This window comes from Saccopteryx leptura, chromosome 6, assembly GCF_036850995.1.
Source record: "Saccopteryx leptura isolate mSacLep1 chromosome 6, mSacLep1_pri_phased_curated, whole genome shotgun sequence".
Taxonomy (NCBI): domain Eukaryota; kingdom Metazoa; phylum Chordata; class Mammalia; order Chiroptera; family Emballonuridae; genus Saccopteryx; species Saccopteryx leptura.
In genome coordinates this window covers 12,578,402-12,600,619 of record NC_089508.1, presented here as the reverse complement: position 1 = coordinate 12,600,619, position 22,218 = coordinate 12,578,402, and the positions used below count along the sequence as shown (strand labels likewise).

Below are 22,218 nucleotides of genomic sequence, written 5' to 3'. Positions count from 1 at the left end.
AGGGCTAAGGGTAGTAAGGTGGGCCACTTTTCACCGATTTCAAGAACAAATTTGGTTAGAGTTTCTTTTAAGGTTCAATTCATACGCTCTACCTGCCCTGAACTTTGGGGCCTGTATGCACAGTGTCATTTCCACTTAATATTTAAAGTTTTAGCTAAGTCCTGGGATATTTTAGCAGTAAATGCTGGACCATTATCAGAACCCATGGTTTGGGGAGGCTGTATCGTGGAATTATTTCATGGAGTAATTTCCTAAGTACTGTGGTAGCAGTCTCTGACCTAGTGGGGAAGGCTTCTACCCACCTGGAGAAAGTGTCTACACAGACTAGGAGATACCTGTACCCTGCGTGGGGTGGCTTTATTTCAGTAAAATCAATTTCCCAATGTTCCCCTGGCATAGTTCCCTTTGCTCTAACTCCTAATGGTGTTTTCCTACTTTGTTTCGCATTCACGTGCGCAGACCTGGCAACGTCCTATAATGCTATGTAGTATCTTGTCCGGTGTGGTACGAAATACCTGGATTGAAGCAATTCAGTCATTTTGGACATTCCGAGGTGGGATGCTTGGTGTATTTGGAGGGCTATTGTCCGCCCTAATGTCTCTGGGGTCAAGATTCTTTCATCTGGTAGGCTCCACCAACTATCGGCACTTTGGGTAGCTGTTTTCTCTTTAGCTAAAGTAGTTTCCTCCTGAGAGCAGTGAGGGGTGTTAGGCAACTCAGGCAGAATCAAAGTCACTAAAACTTGGAGAGGCCCCACTGGTTTTGTGGCTACTGTCCGGGCCTCTAGGTCGCTGCTCGGTTCCCTCGGGCTACCTTGGAGTCTCCTGTTTGGTGTCCTTTGCAGTGAATGAGCGCTACGGCTGAGGGGAGTTTGATAGCTTCTAGTAAGGCTAAGATTTCTTCTTTCTTTATTTTTTATTTTTTTTATTTTTTTACAGAGTCAGAGAGAGGGATAGACAGGGACAGACAGGAATGGAGGGAGATGAGAAGCATCAATCATTAGTTTTTCATTGCGCGTTGCAACACCTTAGTTGTTCATTGATTGCTTTCTCATATGTGCCTTGACCGTGGGCCTTCAGCAGACCGAGTAACCCCTGGCTGGAACCAGCGACCTTGGGTTCAAGCTGGTGGGCTTTTTGCTCAAACCAGATGAGCCCATGCTCAAGCTGGCGACCTCGGGGTCTCGAACCTGGGTCCTCTGCATCCCAGTTCGACGCTCTATCCACTGCGCCACCACCTGGTCAGGCTTCTTTATTTTTGATATCCTTCCCAGCCAAGGTTAGTAACCCTCTTTCTTTATAAATGGCACTATGTACGTGTGCCGTAGCAAAGGCATACCTACTGTCCATATAAATGGAAATTGCTTTTCCTTCTCCCCATCTGAGGGCCCGGATAAGGGCTATTAGTTCTGCCCTTTGTGCTGACGTTCCCTGGCTCAGCGACTGCGACTGTGACCAGATAACCCGATCCAGGGTCACTACTGCAGCCCCCGCGTACCTAATGCCATCCTGTATGTAGCTGCTCCCATCTGTGTACAGTACCTCATCGGCATCAGGCAGTTCAGAGTCCTTTAAGTCGGGTCGTGCAGTCTGTATGATGTTGATGACCTCCTCGCAGTCATGTAGTGGGGTTTTCAGGTCGTCATCCGGGAGTAGGCTTGTGGGGTTGATGGCAGTTGTTTTCTGAAACCTTATCCTGGGCTGATCTAGGAGTAAAGCTTGGAGCTGGGTTACTCAGGTGTTAGACATGTATCTCTCTGGATTCCCCTTAGGAGCACTTCTACTGCGTGTGGTGCTGTTAGAGTCAACTCTTGACCTAATGTGAGCCTGTCAGCTTCTTTAACTAGGATTGCGGTTGCTGCTACGGCCCTCAGGCAGGCAGGCCATCCTGCTGCTACGGGGTCCAGTCCTTTGGACAGATAAGCAACCGGTCGTTTCCATGGTCCCAAAGGCTGCGTCAGAACCCCTTTTGCGATTCCCCAAGCCTCAAGAATGAAGAACTGGAAGGGCTTTGAGACGTCAGGTAGGGCAAGAGCGGGGCCAATGCTAAAGCCCTCTTAAGGTTTTCAAAGGCTTTTTGCTCTGTCTCAGTCCAATGTAGAGGTTGTGACTCACCCGTGCAGGCATAGAGAGGCTTTGCTAGTTCGGCAAAACCTAGAACCCATAGTCTACACACAGTGTTTTTCAACTAGTGTGCCGTGAGACATGGTCAGGTGTGAGTATAAATACATTTAGAAACTATATTATTAACTATATGTATAATATGTACTGTGTTAGAGTGTCACTTTGTGTCATTTTGGTAGGTGGTGTGCCCCAGGATTTTGTAAATGTAAAAAATGTGCCGTGGCTCAAAAAAGGTTGAAAATCAGTGGAATATCCTACAGCCCCAAGGAATTCTTACTTGCTGTTTAGTTGCTACAGTGGAAACCCGGAGTATGGCCTCGATGCGTTCATAGGACAGAGTTCTTTGTCCTTCTTTGACCCTGTAGCCTATATAAGTAACCTCTGGAGTGCAGAGTTGAACCTTTTTAGCTGACACTCGGTACTCTAATACTTGTAGTGAGGCTAGGAGGTCTCGAGTGGCCTTGAGACAGCACTCCTCCATAGATGCTGGCAGTAATATGTCATCTACATACTGGAGTAGGGTACAGTCTTGATGTTCCTGCCGGAAGGCTACCAGGTCAGCACTCAGGTCTTCATCAAAGATAGTAGGAGAGTTTTTGAAGCCTTGAGGCAGTCTTGTCCATGTTAGTTGGCCAGAGAATTCCCTTGTTGGGTTATCCACTCAAAGGCAAAAACAGGCTGGCTTTTAGGTGCTAGTGGGATGCTGAAGAAGGAATCTTTCAAGTCTAAGACTGTATAGACCCAAAGCTCAGGATGCAGGAGGTTGAGCAAGGTGTACGGGTTAGGAACTGTAGGGTGTATGGTCTCTATCAATGTCTACAGGTTAGGGACTGTAGGGTGTATGGTCTCTATCAACGTGTATGGGTTAGGGACTGTAGGGTGTGTGGTCTCTATCAATGTCTACGGGTTAGGGACTGTAGGGTGTATGGTCTCTATCAATGTCTACAGGTTAGGGACTGTAGGGTGTATGGTCTCTATCAATGTCTACAGGTTAGGGACTGTAGGGTGTATGGTCTCTATCAATGTGTACGGGTCAGGGACTGTAGGGTGTATGGTCTCTATCAATGTGTACGGGTCAGGGACTGTAGGGTGTGTGGTCTCTATCAATGTCTACAGGTTAGGGACTGTAGGGTGTATGGTCTCTATCAATGTGTACGGGTCAGGGACTGTAGGGTGTATGGTCTCTATCAATGTGTACGGGTCAGGGACTATAGGGTGTGTGGTCTCTATCAATGTGTATGGGTCAGGGACTGTAGGGTGTATGGTCTCTATCAATGTCTACAGGTTAGGGACTGTAGGGTGTATGGTCTCTATCAATGTGTACAGGTCAGGGACTGTAGGGTGTGTGGTCTCTATCAATGTGTATGGGTCAGGGACTGTAGGGTATGTGGTCTCTATCAATGTGTACGGGTCAGGGACTGTAGGGTGTATGGTCTCTATCAATGTGTACGGGTCAGGGACTGTAGGGTGTATGGTCTCTATCAATGTGTACGGGTCAGGGACTGTAGGGTGTATGGTCTCTATCAATGTGTACGGGTCAGGGACTGTAGGGTGTATGGTCTCTACCTGTTTATTAACTTCTTAAAGGTCCTGGACTGGTCGGTGATCTTTTATTTCGGACTTTAGGACCGGTAATAAGGGAGTATTCCATGGGGATTGGCAGAGCACCAAGATTCCTACTCCCTGGAGTCGCCGTATGTGGACAGCTATTCCCTCCTTAGCTTCCTGACTCATTGGGTATTGTCTTACCGCTACTGGAGTCGCAGTGGATAGCAACTGTATGACCACAGGTGGGCTGCTAGTCTGGAGGGTTGGTTTCAGCCTCTACTTCTGGAAAACTCTCCTGAAGCTGTTGGAGTAGCGACGGGCTGCAGGCTTCTTCTGGTTCAGCTGATTCCTGTAAAAGGTATTCTTCAGAGAGGGAGCAGGTTAGGAGTAGCTGTAACACAGGGTCTGGAGTTCTCTTATTGGCTCCTATAGTTAAGGTGGTATTTTCTCCCTTAAAGGAGATTGTGGCTTGGAGTTTTTGTAATAAGTCCTGCCCTATCAGGGGATAGGGGCATTCCGGTATGACCAAGAACAAATGGTGACCGTTCCTTGTCCTAGATTGACTGTCCACTGCATGGTCCATGGGTAGTAGGCAGTTTTTCCAGTGGCCCCTTGTATTGGAATTTTATGTGTAGTAATGGGCCCTAGAGGCTTGGTTAAAACCAAATGTGTTGCTCTGATGTCTATTAAAAAGTCCAGTTTTCCCCCCTATTTCTGCTGTTACCACAGGCTCCCGCGGGTTCAATGAAAAGGAGCCTTGGCCCCATCAGTCTTCAAGGTTCTGAACCTTAGAACTTGTCTTAGCTGCTTGTAGTTGGGGACATCTATTTTTCCAGTGCCCCTCCTCCCTGCAATGTGAGCATTGATTCTTTCCAGCCAAGTCCTAGTCCTCTTTGAATCTCTTCCTTTATCTCGCTCCCTTAAGGGTATTCTCTCCTTAGGAGTGTCTGTTGGAGTGCTGCTACAACTACTTCAGCTATCCTTTTATCCTGTTTTACCTCAATTGTCTCTCTTATGAAAACTTTCTGAGCTATTGAAATTAACTGGGACCTACTCATGCCTTCAAACCCTTCTAGGTTTTGAAGTTTCTTTTTAATATCTGGGGCTGACTGTGACACGAAAGCCAAATTAATAGCCACGCTGTTTTCGATAGCATCCAGGTCTATGGGTGTATACACCCGGCATGCTTCGCAAAGGTAATCAAGAAATGCAGCAGGGGATTCCTGTGGGTCCTGGGAAATTCCAGAAACCTTCCAGAGGTTGGTGGGCTTCCGGGCCGCAGCCTTTAGGCCCGATAAGAAGTACCGGTGAAAAGTGTCCAACGAGGCTCTCCCCTCCGGGGAGTTGTGACTCTATTGAGGTCTAGTAGAGGGGAAAGCTGCCTTGATGTGGTCCCTATTTTCCTCTATTGATCCCCCTCCCGGCCCTAGAACTGCCTTTTTACCTTCCTGTCTGATTCTATCCCTCTTTTCCGAAGTGAAGAGAGTATTTAAAAGTAGCTGGCAGTCTTCCCAGGTAGGTCTATGAGTTTGTAGGATAGTTTCTATGAATTCTATCAGAGCTTGAGGCTTTTCCGAGAATGGGGGATTTTGGCTTTTCCAATTATATAGGTCACTGGTGGAGAATAGAACATACACAAGGAAGAGCCATTCCTCAAGGTTGGGATCAGTTCCCGAAGGGGGTGCTTCTCTGAGTGGCAACATAGGACCCCTTCTCTGCCCATACTCAGATCCACTCCGAGTGTGAGGTGGGGATGTAACAGTGGAAGCTATAGCCTCCTCCTGTAGCTGCTGTGTAGGATCAGGGGCTTTAGCTTTTGGCCTATAAGAGGGTGGCAGCTCGATTTCCTCAGGAGACTCTGTAAGGACAGGAAGTCCTGAGGCTTCCTTTTTATCCCCTCTCTTTTCTAGACTCAAATCTGGCCCGACTAGGAAGACATAGCGCCCATTCTGTATGGAGCAAGCTTTTAGCCACTGTGGCAGATTCACTGTTAAATTTAGCCATTGGTCAATATATGGAAACTGCTCAGGATAGCCTGGACCCTCAGTTACGATGTTCCAAACTGCCCTTACTAGCCGGAGGTTAAAAGTCCAGGCCGATGGCCATCCTACCCCAAAGGTGGGCCATTCTGATTCACAGAGAGTGCGAAGCCTTCTTTTTGACCATTTAATCCCGTACCCACGGTAGTCTTCATAAGCTTCTTGAAAGTGCTTTAGGAGACAGCCTAAGGCAATCTTTTGTGTACTGGGCCCTCCTCCCATGTTTAATAGTTCAAGCCACCAATATACAAAATTGAAACTGTCCAAAAAATGCAGAAATTAGCACACCAATAAAAGAAAGACAATTCACTAGTACCCAAATACGAGACAAGAGAGGAAGAAGCCACTAGAAGAGAATGAGGGCAGGGGAAGCCAGACAGAGTGCCCTGAAGCTAGAGGTCTTGGATCCAAGAAAAGAGATTTTATATTTTGCGAGCTCTGACAGATTATAAATTTCCTTTTACTTTTGCCCAGAAATTTCCAATTTAATTTTAATTTGGGAATTTCCAATTTTGCATGCATAAAAATTCAGGCCCTACACAGTTACACATTAAACAAAGACTTCACATACACAAGTCACAAAAAAACAATACACAGTTCAATAGACAAGGGAAAGGGCTCCACTTTCAGGGGTTTCTCAGGTGTTCTGCTAGCCACGTTCCCGGAGCTTAGACTTAGACACCAGGGATTCCCATTCACACACCAAACCACTCACTCAGGGGCCTCTCAGGTGTTTGCAGGCCGCTTTCCACTCACGCACTAATTAACAAAGACTGATCTCCACAAACACCTGATGAACACAAAGAAGATGTGTCTGGGAGTCCGTGGCAAGATCAATTAACCTGGTTAACTCAGTTTCCTCTAATGCCTCCCGAGACCATGAACGAACGAAGTCTCCACTATGCCTTCCTCTAAGAGCGCATCTAGATGCCTCTGGAAATCCTGGGCAAGACGAAGTCTCCCCTCCTTTTTCCCCATAGTGCAACCAGACGTCCCCCAGAGAAGTCCAAGGCAAGTCCTACCCCCCCCCCCACCGACGTCTCAGTCTTCGAGGGGCCCAGTGTGAGAGTGTGACCTGTGTCCAGTCCTCTACACACTGGTCCAAGCTGACTAGTCCCAAAACATAAACCCTCGGAGTCCCAAATCAGCAAAGTAAAAAAAATCAACCCTGCCTACAATCTCCAAGGTCCAAAATTTCACACTCCTTGATTTCTTTGCCAAATTGTTAAATTTAGGGACCAGAAATGGTGTCTGCCGAGAGACTGAACCCACTGGAGAACCGGAGCCCTGAAATGTTTCAGGGGGTGCCCCTCCTAGTAAGCCAGGGGGGTCAGGCAGTCCCCCGGAGAGGCCAGCCGATCTGAGTGTCTCTACTCATGGTAACACAGAATACCGCATCCTGGGATGAGCCCCCAAATGTTATAAAGTACTGTACCTCATTTCTGTGGGTTCATGTAGAGACACCAAGTCCAATATGAATTTTGAGGAGCTTTATTATGAAAAGCCGGCGGCATACACGGGGCAATCCTCCTACCCAAACCATGCAGCCCTGATTACCTCTCAGAGGCTGCTTATATACTCTTTGACCACATACAGGTGGGGGAGGCATAACATCATGACACAAGCTTACAACTACATACAGGTGGGGATTCACAAAACATACATTTCACAGATTCCTCCAATGTCTCTCCCCTCCCTCCATTGACTAAGGGGCATGCTATTCCTAGGATTCAAAGAGGGGGAGAAAGAAAGCAATATACAAATTCTATCTCCTATTGAAAGAGCAAGAAAGTTCTTCAAATACCTTACCACAACATATTTACTTATTATGAATAAAAAATATGTGAGAGTGAGTATATATGAATGCTTTCAAATTAGGAAAGAAAACAAAGAGAAAATGATCTCTACCAAATTAAAACAAACTCTTAGAACCTGGAAGTTTTGTTACTTCATGATGTACAGTGATACCTCGGTTCTCGAACATAATTCGTTCCGGGAGAACGGTCGAGAACCAAATTGTTCGAGAACCGAAACAATGAAACCCATAGGAAATAATGGAAACTGGATTAATTTGTTCCAAGCCCCAAAAATATGCCTATTTACTGGTGCTTTCTCACAAATAACGACTTCATTGATGCTGTCACCTGCTAACTCTTTTTCTTTAATGAAAATAAGAAGCAGCTTCTCCATTTCCTCCATTATCTGAGGCCTTTGCTTTGTTAACAATGTAACACCTTTGGCAACATTGGCAGCCTTGATAACAGCTTTATTCTTAAGGAAAGTTGAGATAGTAGATCTTGGCATGCCATACTCAGCAGACAGATCTGAAACACGTGTGCCCTGTTCATATTTGGCAATGATTTCTTTTTTCAGCTCAATCGTTGTTCTCACAGCTTTCCGCTTACCTTTGTCTGCATTACCACTTCTGGCTTTCTTTGGACCCATGTCTAAGGGTTAAATTCAGTGTACAAAGCGTGCACAAAGCGTGAGTCTCTCCACAAAGCGTGAGTCTCACCACAAAGCGTGACTCTCACCACAAAGCGTGACTCTCACCACAAAGCGTGACTCTCTCCACAAAAACGTGATTCTCTCTCTCCACAAAGCGTGACAAAGCGTGACTCACACTGATGACGCAGGCAAGGCGCGCTCGGCCGAATGAACGCCATTCGGCTCAACTTGGCTAATCTCGGACGTTCGAGTTCCAAATATTTGTTCGGATTCCAAGACAAAATTTTCTCGAATTTCCTGGTCGAATACCGATTTGGTCGAAAGTCAAGGCGTTCGAGAACCGAGGTATCACTGTATATCCCATTTCCACTCTGAAATGAAAGAAAATGAGCATTTCAAAGCTGAAATACACTGCTCACAAAAATTAGGGGATCAGGGCACATGATCCGATACTCCATGACTTTCAGCCTTTTGTACAGTGCATTCTCACCAATGAAATAAAAGTTGGTTTTGCACTCATTTGCATAATCAAACAACTTTCTTTGACTTGTCATTTGCTTTTCCAATGTTCTTAATTTAAGAAAATCAAATGCTTTTTTAAATTGCTTCATTTTCATTTTGAAATATCCCCTCATTTTTGTGAGCAGTATATATCACTGTATTAGGAAAAATGAGAAGCATCTTCAGTATGGAATAAAAATAAAAGTAAAAACAGAAGTACCATGACGAAACCTATCTGTTCTAATATAAAACAGGGCTCAACTAAGAAACAAAATGTCAATTCCATCACCGAGGAAAAAGGATCTACTGGAGAAGGGAAAAATCTGCCCCTTACCCCTTAGAAAGATCTATACACATTAGTGGGTGCCCAGAACAATGCCTGATCCTTAATAAATACTTGTTAAATAAATGAATAATATCAGATCAAGAAACTCAATTAAAAAAAAAGAGGAAAGTCGTTTGGCCCTGGGTGGGTAGCTACGGTGCCAGAGCATCCTCCCTGTATGGCCACGGTCCAGGTTCCACCCACTGACCAGTCACATGCAGAATAAAGAATGTATAAATAAGTGGAACAAATTGATGACTCTCTCTAAGAAAATCAATATTTTTTTAAAAAAAGAAACTCAATTTATGGGGATAAATGGTCAAATTGATAACTTAAAAAGAAAGCAAGCTGAACAGCAATAAGAAGACAGGTTTTTAGAAGGAACCGGGGTAGAAAATGAGAATGAAAAAGAGTACTCAGTAAAATTAAAAATAAGTATATCCAAGAGGCTGGGGAAAGTGGGGAGGAGAGTGAAGCCCAGGGTGGCCTGCTGTCCGTACTTTTACCAGTGGGTGTGTAAACTCGTGCCGGTGCAGACGTCCATGCCTAAGTGATCACTTCCATAAAAGAGAAGAGGGAGAACGGCCAGACTCATTTCATGAGTGAACTACTTTTATGCCAAAACCAGATACAGACAGTACCAGAAAAGAAAATTACAGGATCATTTCAGTTACATTCACAGTCATAAAAGTCCAGAATAAATGACTAGCTAGCCAGACTCAACAGTCTATTAGAAAAATAAAACATCACGGTCAATTAGGGTTTATTCTAGGAATGAAAGAATGTTCAAGGAAGGTCAAATTACAAGTCTAGAAGGCAGAAAGGCTATGGTTATAACTTTCCTCTGCCAGAAAAGTTCTTTTCCATCAGAAAAAGAAACCTTTACTTCAACACGTCCAAAAGCCTCCAGTCAGCACAGTGAAGGAGTAACTTCTCCAGGGTCGGAGAGGAGGCCTCCTCATTATGGACCCTGGCCAGCATGCAGCACAGCAGTCACCTGAGGGCCACTCGCTGCTACGCTGACCCTCCTGAATCCATGAGTGTGTTTGCTAGGTCTTGATTGACGAGGGGAAAATGTTTGCCGTTCCTGTTGCCGCAGAGTAAGGTCAGCAGCCATCATCACAATGAAGGGCTTTACAGCGTTACTGTGATTACCCCGAAGTCTTGCCAATATGCCCCAAATGTAAATGTCTCTAAGTACCAGGCATTTGTCTTTGTTTCTCGTAGTCTTAAAGGTGTTTCTAGGATGCCAGTATCTTTTAACTGGAATGACGTGTATGACAACAAAAAACTGTGCATGAGCATAGCCCGGTTTTGAATATGGAACTAACCAAAATTTACCTATAGAGCCTAGCTAAGCAACTCTTCACAGGCAAGGGCTGCTGTCTCTATTCTCTGGTTTTCCCTACAGATTTCAAGACGGTGTAGCTGCATGGAGCTGATAAGTACCCGTTAAAACTGATTTGAACTGATTTGAGGTTGAGGGTAAATATGAACGTTTCTATGACTAGAAGAACAGCCACTTCATAGAAAGAGGCATAGGTCCTACTAAAAATGTGGAAGTTAGAATCTCCTACCCTAAGTGAACATTTGAAGATTTAGGGTCAATCTAACAGATGTAGCATAATTTTTTTTATTCACATGAAATAAGTACCAGATCATTCAGAATAGAACCTGTAATCACTCATCTCCTTGCTTCCAGAATCAATCTTTCCATGGCCATTCAGCTAATTTATAGTGGGTTGGCATGGAGGACTATACATGAACTGAAAGAAAGGTATAGATGAGGACTCTTCACAAGGTTGTTTACATTTATGATGGGGGAAGGGGACAGCAGAGAAAACAAAAAGGCTGGGAGGAGAGGAGCGGGGTGGGAGGGGAGGAGCAGGCTGAGGGCTAGGAGCAGGCTGGCAGGGGAGGAGCAGGCTGGAGGGGAAGAGCAAGCTGGAGGGGAGGAGCGGGGAGGAGCGTGCTGCGGGGGAGGAGCAGGCTGGCGGGGGAGGAGCGGACTGGAAGAGGAGGAGTGGGCGGGGGAGGAGCGGGCTGGTGGGGAAGGAATGGGCTGGAGGGGGAGGAGGGGGAGAAGTGAGGGAGGATTGGGCCGAGAGTGAGGAGTGGGCCAGGGAGGGGAGGAGCGGGCTGGCGGGCGAGGAGCGGGCTGGGGGCGAGGAGGGGGCTGAGGAGGGGAGGAGCGGTCTGGCAGGCGAGGAGGGGGCCGGGGAGGAGAGGAGCGGGCTGGGCAGGAGGAGGAGTGGGCCAGGGAGTGGGAGGAATGGAGGAACGGGCTGCAGAAGAGGAGCGGCCGGGAGGGGGCGGAGCAGGCTGGCAGGCGAGGAGGGGGCGGGGAAGGGGAGGAGCAGGCTGGCCGGCGAGGAGGGGGCGGGGAAGGGGAGGAGCGGTCTGGCGGGCGAGGAGTGGGCGGGGAGGGGAGGAGCGGGCTGGCGGGCGAGGAGGGGGCGGGGAAGGGGAGGAGCAGGCTGGCGGGCGAGGAGGGGGCGGGGAAGGGGAGGAGCGGGCTGGGCAGGGGAGGAGGGTGATTTGGAATCCCTTTCAAGCAAGCCGTGGGCTGTGGGACTGGCTGCAGACTTCATGGCAGGCAGAGGTTCTAATGACACTGCCTGATGTCTACTACCAGCCCGGCTCAGAACTCACAACAACATGTTCAGTATTTGTTCCTCACACCAGTGGGGGAGGGGGACAACCAAGGGGAGGTGGGCAAACCATGGTGCTGAGCTGAGGTGACTGGCAGCACCCCTTCCTCAGCTGCTCCTGGGCCACATAGCCGCCCACCTGGAACCACACGGGGAAAGGCCTGGTGCGTGGATGGGGCCACTGGGGACAGCGCACTACATTGGAGGTGGAAGGAGGGATACTGCACCCCTACGGGCCTTGTCCACCAACCCCAGCTCTCCCTCTCCATCTGTGGGCACTGCGGTTGGCCCAGTGCTTCCAGGGCTCCCAGCCCCTGACACCGTCTCAGCTGTCCTCTCTGCTCGCTGCAGCCTACATCCAACCTCCTGTTCGCACCGTCCGCAGCCCTTGACAAGCTGAAAAGGGCTTTTTCTTCTCCTTTGGGAATGCTCCCATTGAACAGAAGAGCGAGGTCTGAGTCGTGTGACCCTGTCTCCTGCCGAGCTGATCGGTCTATGGATAACCATCTGATTTAGACCCTCAGCCAGTTCTTGCTGAGGGTTTTAACTTGAGTCGGGGACCCCGAGATGGAAGTCGTGGTTGGGCGGGGCGCAGGCGCACAGTGACAGTGTGGGTGGATGTCTGGCCCAGGCAGCTCCAGGCTGCGGCAGAGGGGGTCACGGCCCACTGAGTGTGACCCGAGATGGGGGTGGGCCGGGAGGACGGGGGTGGATACTAGTTGACTACTGCACGGGGAATGTTGGTGTTTCTGGTTTGATGGCCGCTTCTGATGGTGCTGAGAAACTCAAACTTCAAAATTATTGGTCTAAGGAGCCTTAGAACTATTTTGTGGCTCTCTTGAATGAAGCATTTGTTGCCCATGGCCAAAGCCGAGACGCTGAGAAGCTGGCACAGAACTGATATTGGGGGTTTCTCAGGTAGACTGCTGGTTCAGTTCACAGCCCAAGGACATTTCTTTGCTGAACATCAGAGTGGCAGGTTACATTTCCAAGGATGACTGCAACAATTTCTCCTGACCCGTGCGCTCTGCTGGAGTGTCAGCTGGACGCTCAGAAGAGGTGGAGTGTCTGTCTTCCCTTTGAATCTGGACTGGGCCTGGGACTACCTTCACCAATAGAATGAAGCAGAGGTGATAATTTGAGACTTTCAAGTCCCAGTATTAAAGAAAACCCAGCAGCTCCCATTTTTGTGTTCTGGGGGAAGCCAACCTCCAAGTTAATACGGTACCACAAGTATGTGAGGATGCCTCAGCTACCTCTGTGGACAGGCCATGTGGAGAGACAGATGCCTGGAGAGCCCCCAGCTGTTCTGTCCAAACTGACTGTGGAACCAGATAGGGAGTTGGGAAGTCACCTTGGACATTGCAGCCCTAGCATACAAAGGAGACTAGACTTGCTGAAGAGGGTTTCTGGTGGTCTGTTGCATTGGTGGCCTTCAGTGAATCTCACCTCTCAATATTCACGGTCATGCACAGTTCTCTTCCCTTGAATCTGGGCTAGCCATCTTTTAGCCAATAGGATGTGGATGTTGTTGCGCCAGTAGTAGGCCTAGGTATGGCAGTTTCCCCTTTTGGATTTTTAGGAGCTTTGAGCTGCCATATAAGGGGTCCAGCTACCCTGGAAGATAAGCCACACAGAGAGGCCATGTGGAGAGGTCTTTTGGAAAGGGGAGGCCCTGAGATCACAAAAAGAAAAAAGCTCAGATATCAAGTGCTCAACTAAGCCCAGCCCACAGCCAACCTTCCTGCTGAAGGCTAAGCACAGATGACCAGTGGCAAGACCAGCAGAATCACCCAGCTAAGCTCCATCCAGACCACACCATCTTGAGTGAAGCAAATGGTTGTTGTTTTAAGTCACCAAATTGCAGAGTTGGCCCTGGCTGGTTGGCTCAGTGGTAGAGCATCGGCCTGCCGTGCAGAAGTCCCGGGTTCGATTCCTGGCCAGGGCACACAGGAGAAGCGCCCATCTGCTCCTCCACCCCTCCCCCTCTCCTTCCTGTCTCTCTCTTCCCCTCCCGCAGTGAGGCTCCATTGGAGCAAAGATGGCCCAGGCGCTGGGATTGGCTCCTTGGCCTCTGCCCCAGGCGCTAGAGTGGCTCTGGTCGCAACAGAGCGATGCCCCAGATGGGCAGAGCATCGCCCCCTGGTGGGCAGAGCGTCACCCCCTGGTGGGCGTGCCGGGTGGATCCGGTCAGGTGCATGCAGGAGTCTGTCTGACTGTCTCTCCCCGTTTCCAGCTTCAGAAAAATACAAAAAAAAAAAAAAAAAAATGCAGAGTTGGTCACACAGCAATAGATAATGAGCAACCAGGTAAGAGTAGGGTCCTAAAAGTTCACACTTAGAATGAGAGTAGTGTAGCTCTCTGTCCACTGGTCTTGGGCTTGGCCACGTGATCTGATCTGGCTAATGGAATGCAAGCAGGGCATGCTGTGTATTCTTTGCTTCAGACAGTTCAGATGGTTTGGCTGTATCTCATGTATCTGGTCCTGTGCCATGAGAAGAGCTGCCATGTGACGCAGGCTCTTCAGCCTGTGTTCCAGAGTACAAACATGTTGGGCAGACCTGCTCAGAGCAGAACCAGCACAGCCAATCCACGGATCAATGAGCAAGAAACGTGTTTATTGTCATAAGCCACTGAGAGCTAAGATTTGAGGTTGCTGCTGCTGTAAAAATGGACTAAATGCTTGGTCAACCAAATATCTAAATCCTTCCTTCACTGAAACCGCTGCCACTTCCTGATGTGCCTCCCTTGCAGCTAAATTTCAAAATCCCTCTTTTGCCCCACTTTTAGTTGAAAGGTGGATTCTGACTCAAAACAAACTGGATAGTGTTAAGCATAATCAGAATAGAAAGGAGTTACACTATTGAATGCAAATGATAGAAATGTGTTCATCTTATTGCCAAATCTCTGAGGAAATTTTTGTGGGCTGGGAGTTTTGAGATGTTTGATCAGAGACTGAAGAATGTAACATGTTGTCAGTTTATTGTCATAGTGATACTGTATTCAGTATGCTAGCTAAGGCCGCTAGCTGGGGTTCTAAGGGATTGGATTGACTAATATAAATACTGCCCAATATCTGTACCATGCTAGGTGACAGTGAAGGGGCATATTGGAGAGGTCTGGCTCCTGAGTCTGATTCTTGTATACCTTCTTCTCAGACTTCTCAGAAGACCTTTCATGGTACACAGCAGCATGGCCATGATTTTCTGCTCTCAGAACAGATACCTCCCTCTCCTTCTGTTGTCAAAGCAGTGTGCTGCTCCTTGCTCTTCTGGGACCATGGCTGATCTCTGAATGGACTGGCCATCTTCTGATGACTCAGGAACAGATGCTCGGGCAGAGCACACAGAGGCACGTCTTTGGAATTCTACATGCCGCATGGAGGTTTGTAAAGCAATACCTAATCCAGACCCCATGGCCTTCCAACACCTCGTGATGGTGGCCACATTTCCCTCTCTTTAGGTACTACAATGTTCCTGTGAAGTTGCTTTGAGAAACCCAAATGGCTCCAGTTTTACTTCTCATGAAGCTCTACAAGCAGCTCTGCAGGTTAGCCCCCCTCACTGCCTGTCTTATCCAGCGGGACCGTGTTCCATGCACGCTCCTATTGAAAAGAGCAAGGCTTACTGAAAGAGGGAAATGTTAGTAAAGCTGAAATTCACAGAAAGCCCAATTCACACAGAGATGGTTATCATTTTATATTTTTCTAAGATCCTCAAGGAAAACCCTTTACATCATAAGGACTGACATAAGAATTTAAAATAAGATAAGGGAATAGAATGGTAAACATATTGACTCCTTTGAGTTACAGTGGTAATTCAGGAGTATTTTATCTAGTGTTTATTAACATTTAAATACATTGTTCTAGGAACTGATAAAACTAGGAAATAAAGGGAAAATTTGGATAATCCTATGTTCACTATTCAGATTTTCATGACTTAGCCAGTGGAGTGGCACCAACGTTGGCTTCAGTACTGAATGTCTGGCCGTTAGCCGTTGGGTGGGTATGACGTATTTTATACACAAATCCTATAAAAATTAATCCCCCTAGCACCACAGCGGCTGCGATGGCAATAAGTGTGTGTCCTGGAAATGGTAGTGGCACTTGGTCGACATAAATCTGCAACAGAAAAAACAAAGTCTAAATCGAGTAAGTCAAAACACTGAACTTTATATGATTCCCACATGGTGGGGATCCTGTTTCTCATTTAGCAAAATCCTGCCCAGACTTATTCAGCATCCACAAAGCTTGGAAACAGTCTCTTTGACAATTTGGTAAGAAACAATTTGGTTACAATAGGCAGGGAATAAGAATTCTATCTATTATCCTGTACTGTTGTCTAGTGGCAGAGGTAGGCAGCTGGAATCCTTAGATGGCAGGAAAACGTGCTGCATTGTTCTAGAAGAATGGGCTGTGGGAAGGGGTTAGGGAATGGGCAGCAGGGAAGGTACTTCCTGAGCAGGAGCTTGAAAAATAAAGGGCTTCACAGAAGAAAAGGAGGAAAGGGACATTCCAATTAGAGGGAATGAGCTGTGCTCTCTCTGGCTCTCACCACTTTAGAGAGTCCTCTAAGTGCTGACATACAGGAAAAAGTTCCCCTCTGCCTGAGTGGATAGTTAGTAAAACAGGGCCCTGGAGGAGAGGATTATTGACAGGGAGGCACAGAGATGTCTTTTGCTCTGAGACCTTGGGTAAGGGTGGGTCTCATTTATGCTAAACGTAGAGGCTGGGGCATGTGGAGACCAAGGTGGTGCAAGCCCAGTGGCTTGTGTTTTCTCGGTGAAGCAGGAGGCAAGATCATCTTTTGAGATAGAAAAAAGTGGAGGTAAGTGGAAATAGAAGAATGGAGAATGTGGGAAAACACTAATTGATAAAAGAAAGGATTGATATGGGTATAACTCCGATTAAAGGTGCCACCATCCTCCCAGGAACCCAAGGAGGTAGCTGTTTCTTAGAAACAGTCCCCATAGACGGTCATTTCCTTTACAACTCCTTTTCAATTCATTATTTCCATTCCACTTTCAATACTGTGACTGTGAGCTTTATTACCTCCCTCTGTATAAATGAGCTGCTCTAATAGCTGCCTTTCCAAGCTGTCATCCATATGGACATACTAACATTGCCAGAATAATCATCTTAAATACCAGCCTGTCTATAAAACACTTTTTTTAAAAAAGTGAGGTTGCTTTATTTGCAACTAAAAGAATCTTGACGATATAGAATTGGTACCAGAAGTAGGTGTTATGAGCAACAGAATTTAAAAGGTAGATCTGGCCAAGTGGTGTGGAAAGCAGAGAAACCATTCTTTGCAATCTTGAAATATAATTATCCTCATGCTAATAGATTAGCTGGTTTAACCATCTCCTGTTGTATGTTAGGGCTCAGATTATGTGTCCAAGGGTACTGGAATGTTAGGGACTTGATAGGAAAATGCTAGATATTGAATGTGATCTACTGCTTGTGGTCTTTGCTGTGGAACTTCAAGACAAAAATCTTCTAACCTGGATCATCAGAGGAGATTGTATAATTAGTTTTATTAAGAAAGATCTGGTTTGTTTGTGACCGATGAAGGAGACAATTGTGTGCCACATGTAATTGCAAATGTGAATTTTCTTTTCTATGCCAAGGTTAGGGAGGGAACTGTTCGTTGTAATTATAATATCCCCCCCCCCCATCCCTCTGTCCTGTTTCTTCAAGGTTGGATATGGCCCCTCCTAGTCCAATAGCCCTAATGGCTGACAGTAGCTCCTGGAGCTACAAGCTCCCTTGTTTAATATGTTCAGGAAAGAGCAAGTCCATGTCCCAGACTCATGAAGAAAAGTCCTGTAATTCACTCTCATTGGACTGCTGTAGACCACCTCCCCATTCCTGAACACCTTTTTAAAAAAACAAACAAACAAAAAACGTTTAATAGCTTCTCATTGCTGACAGGAATGTTGGAAGGTTCTTATTCTGACATTCAGTGTCTTCCACAATTTGACCCTAACCTACCTGCTTTCTTGTATATAATCTTACAGTCCAGCCAAATAAATATAAGCTATTTAAGAGATGAGCTTTATGCTTTCCCACATATGCGTCTTTGCTTCTGCTGTTCTCTCTACCCAGAATGCTTTTTAGTCCCTTACCAGATGATCCAAAAATTTCATTTGCTTAATTAAGCCATCCATTATACTTGAAGAGTAGAAATCTCCAGCACCTCTGAATCCTGCTTTCTCCGGTGAAACTACTACCTCTAGAGTTCTGGAATACAGTTTTTCTTCAGATGTTTCCCCTCCAATCTTCTTTGTCCAATTATTCCACTCCATGTTGGAAAAAAGGTTATATCCCAGTGCCATAAAGGAGTATGTTTTAGACACCCTGTACTTCTGCCAAAATCATTCAATTTGTACTTCTTTTTTTTTTTTCTTTTTTTTTTTCTTTTTTTTTTTCTTTTTTTTTTGTATTTTTCTGAAGTTGGAAATGGGGAGGCAGTCAGACAGACTCCCGCATGTGCCCAACCAGGATCCACCCGGCACGCCCACCAGGGGCGATGCTCTGCCCATCTGGGGCGTCGCTCTGTTGCAACCAGAGCCATTCTAGTGCCTGAGGCAGAGGTCACAGAGCCATCCTCAGCGCCCGGGCAAACTTTGCTCTAATGGAGCCTCGGCTGCAGGAGGGGAGGAGAGAGACAGAGAGGAAGGAGAGGGGGAGGGGTGGAGAAGCAGAGGGGCGCTTCTCCTGTGTGCCCTGGCTGGGAATCGAACCCGGGACTCCTGCACGCCAGGCCAACGCTCTACAACTGAGCCAACCAGCCAGGGCCAATTTGTACTTCTTACAAAGAATTTATTTAAGTAATCATAGTGCAGTTAGCAAGATCAAGAATTAACACTGAGACAATGCTATTATCACATCTACAGATCTTATTCAAAACTTGTCAATTATCCCCAAAATGTCCAAGATCATGCTTTGTATGCTGTTGTCTCAGGATACTTTCAAAACCAGCTTTCAACTGTCATAAGAAATTTTTCACTTTTTAAAAATTATTTCTTAATGATTATTTTCCTTTATTAACTGTGCAATTACTTTCTTTTTACTTTTACTCATTTTTGTGGTTCTTCCTTTGTACTTGAAGCTTCATTTTCCTTTGTTTATACTTTGTTTTAGCTGGAAGAACTTTCTTAAGCATTTTTAAAGTTTTGTCTACAATGGATTATCTTAGTTTCCTTTATCTGAGAATGCCTTTATTTTTCTTTCATTCCTGAAGAATATTTTCTTTTTTCTCAAAAAAAATTTTTAAATTGAATTTAGAGAGAGAGAGGAAGAGAGAAAGACAGAATCATCGATTTGTTGTGCTACTTATTTATACATTCACTGGTTAATTCTTTCATGCACCCTGATGTGGGACTGAACCCTCAATATTGACATATGGAGACAATGCTCCAAACAATTGAACTAGCTGGCCAGGGCCAAGGATATTTTCACTAGGTATAAAATCCTGGGTTGACAGTCCTTTCTCTCCCCTAATCCCCTTCCCCAGCACATTAAAGATGTTATACAACTTTCTTCTAGCGTTTTTGGTTTCTGATGAGAAATCTCTTATGTGTAGTGTTGCTTTCCTCTGGCTGCTTTTGAAATGTTTTTTTTTTTTTTTATCTTTGCTTTTTAGTAGTTTGATTATGATGTGTTTAGGCATACTTTCTTTGAATTTATCTTGTTCAGGATTCATTAAGCTTCTTGAATATGTAAATATATGCCCTCACCAATTTTCAGCCTATATTTCTTCAAATACATATTTTTTTAAATGGGAATTTATTGTCTCACAGCTTTGGAGGCCAGAAGCCTGATATCAAGGTGTCATTTGGCAGGGTTGGTTTCTCTTTGGGGACTCGGAGGGAGACGCTGCTTCATGTTCTTAGCTGCTGGCGGTCACTGGCCATTCCTGGTGCTCCCTAGTGTGGCAGCGTCACTCCAGCCTCTGCCTCTGTCCAACAGACACGAGCCATTCTCCCTGGAGCTATTCAAATATCCTTTTCTGCACCAATCTCTTTTTTCCTCTCCTTCATGGATTCTGGTGACATAAATGCTAGACCTTTGATATTATCACATAAGTCTCCAGGGCTAATCTCTTAAAAATCATTTTTCTTCGGGCTAGAATTCTACTGGTTTATTTTCAAACACAATTTTTTTTTTTTTTTTTTGTGACAGGGCCAGAGAGAGAGGCAGAGATACGGATAGACAAGGACAGACACGCAGAAAGGGAGAGAGATGAGAAGCATCAATTCTTCGTTGTGGCACCTTAGTTGTTTATTGATTGCTTTCTCATATGTGTCTTGATTGGGGGCTACAGCAGAGCAAGTGACCCCAGCTCAAGCCAGCAACCTTGGGCTTCAAGCTAGCAAATTTTGGGCTCAAGCCAGCGACCATAGGGTCATGTCTATGATCCCACACTCAAGCCAACGACCCCATGCTCAAGCTGGTGAGCCCGCACTCAAGCTGGCGACCTCGGAGTTTCGAACCTGGGCCCTCTGCATCCCAGTCCAATGCTCTATCCACTATGTTGTTGCCTAGGCAGGCGCAATTATTTTATTTTCTCTGCCATATCCATTCTGCTGTTCAGTCTGTCCAGAGACTTAAAAATTTTTAAATATCATATTTTCAGCTCTAAAATTTCCATTTGGTTCTTTTTTATAGAGCTTCGATTTCTCTGCTGAAAATATCTCCCCTTTCATTTACTTGAAAATGGTGCATGGTTATAATAGTCATTGTGCTGGTTTAAAATATCTGATAATTCCATTTGTTGTCATTTGCTGATTGTCTTGTCTATTCAGAACTGGTTATATTTTCTTAGATCGTGGTATATTGAGTAATTTTGGATTGTATCTAGACATTTAAGATACTGTGTTGTGAGGCCCTGGTTCTGTGAAGAATTCTCTGGAAAATGTTGCTTTTCTGTTTGTTTTAGCAGTCAATAGCACTAGTTGCACTGCGATCACAAGTTATGCTCATCCTCTGAGGGTGGTGGCTCCAAGGTCAGTTCAGTGTCAAAGCCTCTACTATTCTGTGTCTTCCTGGTTCCTGGGCCTCTCGGGTGATTCTGGAGCATAAGTGGTGTCTCTGTGCTGCTTTTATTTTGAAGCCTGTGCTGTGCATCTTCAGGTGCGTGCTGCTCGTGTGCTGTGTGGTACCTGTGCTAGTTCACGTACAGAATCGGGGCTCTCCTTCTCCAGCGCTCTTCTCTCAGCGACCCCCACACCCACTTCTGCTCCCAGAGGCCCTTTCCATGTCCTCTGGAAAGACAGCCAGGAGTCTATGAGGATTTTAGCCCCCTGTACTATTGTGTCATTCCCTGAAATGGGGACTGCCTTTGGAACAGAAAGGCGAGAAAGAGAAGAGGGAGGAAAATAATGGGGGTTTCCTCTGACACTCTTCATACGGCAGGTGCCTCTTCCCCTAATTCCTTATCGGGTGGGATGGACTTCCTCAGCACTGCCCCGTGGCTGCCCAGCACCGTAGGTGTGAGACCCAGCACTGGGTGGCCCTGGGGCAGGGCCTGGGGAGCAAATGGAAAGGAAGATGGGGGAGGGGGAGATTGCTTTTGTTATCAATAATGTGGTGTGAGTACTTGACATTGATCAATTTAATCAAATCCTCATTTCGTCCCATTTGCCCCAGGCAGATGAGCAGGGCACATCATGGGGTGATTCGGGGAGGCTGATTTTGATTGGATTCTTTATTTCAAGCTTTTCGAGTATTTCAGACTTGACGATGGCAGCACACCCAACCAAAGGTAGGACGACATGGGGAACTCCAATGCTACAGACGTAGGTGTCTGTGGGAAGGTGAGGGGGAGAGTAAAGGCATTAAAAGCCAGACAACTGAGCTCAATATGGAAGGCAGAGAGGGACAAAAATAAATATAGGTGCTCATTAGAATTTCCCTGGCATTGTCAGTCCTGCCAGCCGTCATGCGCCCTGCCTGCATCGTTGTGACAGCATCACCACCCTTCTTCAGGACCCCTGTCTCCAAGCCTTGTCTAGCACACAAATTCTGCCATTTGTTAATCTTCAGTGTCATTTGGACAGAGGCTTGTCATGTGACTTCCTCAGCCCCCCCCTTGATACCTGTGCGTTCACTGTACCTGAAATTCTTCTTCTAAGTTACAAAAGGTGAACCCAGAAACAATGGACACTCTGAAGTGAAAAAGCTCAGAGCCCTGTGGAAAAAACACACCCGGTCATTAGCAGTCTCGACCCGTGTGTTCCTTGAAATAAATATATACACCACTGGGGCCACTTCCCCGATAGATGAGGCATTAAAAAGCTCGATCCCCTGAAGGCTCTGGGCATATACTGCATTTTTCAAAATGAAAACAGAAGGAGAAGGACAAGAGTTTGCAGCAGAGGGATTCGATAGCTGCTACTGTACTTTATATTTAGGGTGAAGAAACAGAAATATGAAACCTAACATGTCCTTGACTCATGTTGAGCTAATCCTCATATTCATGGTTATGTCCTCATGATATGTCCCCTCACTTTCACTGGCTTTCTCAACAGTTCCCTAGATTCTCTCAGCTGCGTTCTTACGGGCAGCTGGAACCAGAGGA

At 46.2% G+C, this 22,218-nt stretch overlaps 1 protein-coding gene and 1 non-coding gene across 2 annotated transcripts in view; one reads left to right on the top strand and one right to left on the bottom strand.

The window, feature by feature from the left end:
* Window positions 1-3,921: 3,921 nt before the first annotated feature.
* The window catches only part of CATSPERB (cation channel sperm associated auxiliary subunit beta), a 116,944-nt gene continuing 98,647 nt past the window's right edge, over window positions 3,922-22,218 (bottom strand). Inside the window, exons 27-31 of the mRNA XM_066343599.1 lie at window positions 21,754-21,828; window positions 15,597-15,755; window positions 10,795-11,562; window positions 4,726-4,954; window positions 3,922-4,166 (exon numbers count right to left, since the gene is read on the bottom strand). Of these exons, the coding sequence (XP_066199696.1) occupies window positions 3,922-4,166; window positions 4,726-4,954; window positions 10,795-11,562; window positions 15,597-15,755; window positions 21,754-21,828 (1,476 nt within the window). The remainder of the gene's footprint in view (window positions 4,167-4,725; window positions 4,955-10,794; window positions 11,563-15,596; window positions 15,756-21,753; window positions 21,829-22,218) is intronic.
* Window positions 13,508-13,583, top strand: TRNAG-GCC (transfer RNA glycine (anticodon GCC)). The gene has a single exon. It is a non-coding gene; the product is annotated as a tRNA-Gly (tRNA).